This window comes from Papaver somniferum, chromosome 7 (genome assembly GCF_003573695.1).
Source record: "Papaver somniferum cultivar HN1 chromosome 7, ASM357369v1, whole genome shotgun sequence".
NCBI lineage: Eukaryota > Viridiplantae > Streptophyta > Magnoliopsida > Ranunculales > Papaveraceae > Papaver > Papaver somniferum.
In genome coordinates this window covers 140,107,994-140,112,637 of record NC_039364.1, presented here as the reverse complement: position 1 = coordinate 140,112,637, position 4,644 = coordinate 140,107,994, and the positions used below count along the sequence as shown (strand labels likewise).

Here is a 4,644-nt window from a genome sequence, read left to right as displayed (position 1 = left end):
ATTGTTTTTTGTTTGTTTGCTTTTATAAATAAATGATAATGTATTTAGTTTCTTCTACCTCGTTTTGTTATCAGTGTAAGTAACAAGAGTTTATATATCAACTCACGGACCTAGTTAGCAATTCGGGATTCGGCAAACGTACGGAACGGCAAACGTACGAGTATTATACGGTTTTGTAAAATCCAGATTCGGTCCAAAATTCGGTCAACAGGACGTGATTCGTCAGTAATTCGGAACGGCATACGTACGTGTATAATTCGATTTATAAATGTGAGTTCGGCTCTGAAAATTCGGTATCTATATATAACAAATAATTTGTATTTATAAGGTCATAGACCAATTTTTATGCATATGTTTGAGTTATTTAAAGAAAAAATAAACTTAATATGATGATATCAATAATATATACAACATTAGTTATCCAAGAGGACGTCGTATGGTGGTTTAGATGCTTGGTTAGTGAGTTTGAGATCTCTCTCACCTTCACCTTCAAATCTCTTCAGTCGTTTTTGTTTCATAAAAATTATAACACGTCTAATATTCGGTCGTGTATGCTCGGAAGGCAGTAAAGCCCAAAAAGTGGAGTCTTTGAAAAGTAAAAGCTAAAGAATTTATGGCGAATTAAGCGGACGTATCATTCGGAATACGTAAAATTCGTGAACGGTTCGCGAATAATCCGGGAATGCCACATAATACGCGACTTGGGTTCGGAGTTGCAAACGTACGCGAATAAGACGGTAAAATTCGTGATACGGAAAAATTCGCGAATGATTCGCGAATCATTCGCGAACTTACTAACTAGGCTCACGGAAATGTATCTCAAATATTTGACAGGATGCGGCATTTCTTAATCAAAAATCGTATTTTTGCTTCAAGAGATGATTGTAATTTCTTCCTGAAAGTACCTTCATGTTTACTCATAGGACGCGATAACATAACAACTGAGGTAGAACTCATGTAAGGCTGCACAACGGGTAGGGTGGGTAGGATATGACCTATACCCGCCACCCTACCCGTTTACTGGCGGTTAAGAAAATTTTTACCCGCCATCCTACCCGCCAAATAGTGGATAGGGTAGAATACGGTTAAAAAACTGGTGGGCAGGGTAGGGTTGGCGGGTATGGGTAGGGTATGTGCACCCGTAAAGCTGAACAGTAGTCACAGCAACAGTATAGAGATGTAGAAAGAGAAAAGAGTGGAGAGAAAATGGATGGACGGCGGATGATGATTAATGGGCCCATGAAAACGAAGCCAGAAATAATAGTGGCAAGGAAGAAGGGTAATATGGTCGGCAAAACTAAATTATTAAACCTAATCTGTCTCCTTCTCATTTCTTCCGTTCTTACCCCATAAATACTCTTATAAATCTTCCTCTTCTCTATACTCATCTCACTATCTCAGAAACCAAACAAACATCTCTCATTCTCTCACTACTTGCTCTTAGTTTTTCAAGTATGGGTAAAGATATAGAACCAAGTCATGAACAAGGAGGAGGATATGCAGCAAAAGATTACCATGATCCACCACCAGCACCATTTTTTGACATGGATGAACTTACGAAATGGTCATTTTACAGAGCTTTGATAGCTGAGTTCATTGCTACTCTTTTGTTTCTTTACATTACTGTTTTGACTGTTATTGGTTACAAGAGCCAAATTGCTGGTGGTGATGACTGTGGTGGTGTTGGTATTCTTGGTATTGCTTGGGCTTTTGGTGGTATGATCTTCGTTCTTGTTTACTGCACTGCTGGTATCTCTGGTAAGTTCTTATTCTCTCCAGAATCTGCCTCATTTTATACACTAATTTGAGTTTGAATTATTTTATAAAGATTAGAAATTCGTCCTCCGTTTACCTATACCTTTTTAACTCACCAAAGTTTCTCTAATGCGCAGGAGGACACATCAACCCAGCAGTAACATTTGGGTTGTTCTTGGCAAGAAAAGTGTCACTAATTAGGGCAGTACTCTACATGGTAGCTCAGTGTTTAGGTGCAATCTGTGGGGTCGGCCTAGTTAAAGCCTTCCAAAAATCTTACTACGTTCAATTCGGTGGTGGAGCCAACGAATTAAACGATGGATACAGCACAGGAACAGGATTAGCTGCTGAAATCATCGGTACATTCGTTCTTGTCTACACCGTCTTCTCAGCCACTGACCCAAAGAGAAGCGCCAGAGATTCTCATATCCCGGTATATACATATAAATCCAAACGTTTTTAGCATTCTGTTTTTTCGGTTTTATTATCGTGTGGTTCTGTGACATTCTTAAAAGTACTGTAGTGTGTTAACTTTGACCTCTTTGAATGGTCATTATTACCTTGGCGCATTTTAGTCTGCTCCACTGTACACTTACTTTTATACGGTATATCTGTCCTCCGAAGAAAAGTCTTTTGGCAACGCTCAGAAAACAAAAGGACTTATATAGGACCTACCTCTAAAAATTCTCCATGTACCCTTCATCTTTCTGTGAGGTTTTATATCTTTAAATAACGTGCGCGCTTTATGAATTTTCTTTTTGCGTACATTATCTGTGTTCTGTGTGGTGTAGAAATGATGTGAGATCATAACGTAATATCTGATAAACCTCTGTTTTGTCAAACTTTAATTAGGTTTTGGCACCTCTACCCATTGGATTTGCTGTGTTCATGGTGCATCTTGCAACTATCCCCATTACTGGAACTGGTATTAACCCAGCTAGAAGTTTCGGAGCTGCTGTGATTTACAACAAAAACAAAGCTTGGGATGATCAGGTATGTATAAATTAAGGTTAATTATGTAGTTAAATAAAATGTTCAGTGGTTATGGTGTTTTTTTTTAGTTTTGAATATAATGTGTTTGTTTTGTGTTTTAATTATTGTAGTGGATATTCTGGGTGGGACCATTCATTGGAGCTGCCATTGCTGCATTTTACCATCAGTTCATTCTCAGGGCTGCAGCTGTTAAGGCTCTTGGGTCCTTCAGAAGCAATGCCCACAACTAAATTTCCCTTTCTGGCAGTGTTTTGTGAGAGAGATGAAAATTAATGAAGGCAGGAGAGTGAGAAAGGCTTGAAGAGTGGAACTATAGATATGAATCATTTGGAAATGAGGAAGAAAAGGAAGGGCTTTATTGATTAATTCTCTCTTCACTCCTTTGTGTTTTCATTTCAATTAGTTATCTCTCTTTTGGTAATTTAATGTATGTATCTATTTATGTTGGTGTTGTGATCTTTCATTTTCCTACTTTATTAATGAATTATGAGTTCCATCTAATTTCAGAAAATGAAAAGAGATCTATCTTTATTGTCTATCATTTACTCTATGCTTTGGCTTGCTTGGAGTAGCAGCTAAGTTTATTCTGATATCAAGTGTTACTTCATCGTGCACAAAACAGGCTTGTAAGGTTAGGATTGTCTGAGGCTTATAAATTACAGAATTTTAGACTAGATAACTCATACAATATGGAACTAATTTCAACACGTCCCTCATGTATAGTCTTGTTGGGTCTAACATGTAGACAAAATAAAAATCGGATATCACAGAGTAAAGGTGCGGTCAAACGATGCGATACAATTTACCTACTCTGATATCATATACTGAAGTCTATAGACCTAATTAATCTCGAAAACCGGCTTTCAAAGTTAGAATGGGATGATTATAAACACAGAATCTTAGATAACAAATACAATGTATAACCAACTCCTGTCACGTAGGTGGATGCAAAGCCCAACAATAAAATCTCTCCCGAATCTTATATCCAGGTAAGTACACACGGCTCGCACTAAGTCCTTGTTGCTTTGACTATACCAGCTTTGGTGCTTGAAGAAAGCTCATCAGAAAAATCCATCGCTCATCTGGGAAAATCACCAACCTTTACAACCACTTAATCCGTCCTTAACCCTCACCCTCACCCTCACCCTCAAAGTACAAGATCCTGATCCCAATCTTAACCAGGCTCATTTGGCCTGTCCTACTACTTCGGTCCTGAACAACATTGTAAATCGCCTATATTTTATCCTCATCACAGGTTAACACTACCAAATATACAAGTGTTTTGTCTGTCTGACTTATTCAAGGGGGTGTTTTTAAGTGTCACCTTAAAATTAGAAAGCTAGTTGTATATTGCATTCGATGATACTTCATGGAGTTCAAGGCTGTGTTTGACAAAAGCACTTTCAAAACCTATATATATGTCAACATTTTATGAAATTAGTGTTTGGTAAAAAAAAATTAAAGTGTTTTTTATCAAAGCACTTTCCGAATTCCTCAACTTTTAAAAATTTACAAAAGCATAAGCTGTAGTCCCACCTAAATTCAATGCTTGAATTATCATTTTTATCCCTATTTTATTTTATAAATGACAAAAGTTACCCTTAAATTTGTATACAACCAATTTTTCATTACTTATATTTTATTCTTTTAATATTATTATTTTATATTTTCAAATTATTTTATATACCATTTCATTTAATTTTCCAATAATAAAAATAAAAACAAATATTAAAACTATACAGCTTAGGAACAAGATTCAGCAGCTACATGATCCACAAAGTGAACTATTTTTATTAAGATATTGTGCAGGCGTTTTCAAACTCTATTTTACTCTTCGGACCACCGGTCCATTATCTTTACATGATGCAATTTCTAAGTTTGACACTCACATGTTAC

General features: G+C 36.6%; 1 protein-coding gene across 1 annotated transcript; it reads left to right on the top strand.

Moving 5' to 3' along the window:
• The first annotated feature begins 1,350 nt into the window (after nt 1–1,350).
• Nucleotides 1,351–3,286, top strand: LOC113298588 (aquaporin PIP2-2-like). The gene is made up of 4 exons (XM_026547362.1): nt 1,351–1,758; nt 1,893–2,188; nt 2,608–2,748; nt 2,859–3,286. Exons 1-4 carry the CDS (start codon nt 1,455–1,457, stop codon nt 2,976–2,978), a joined length of 861 nt encoding a protein of 286 aa, XP_026403147.1. The 5' UTR covers nt 1,351–1,454; the 3' UTR covers nt 2,979–3,286.
• Nucleotides 3,287–4,644: the final 1,358 nt, after the last annotated feature.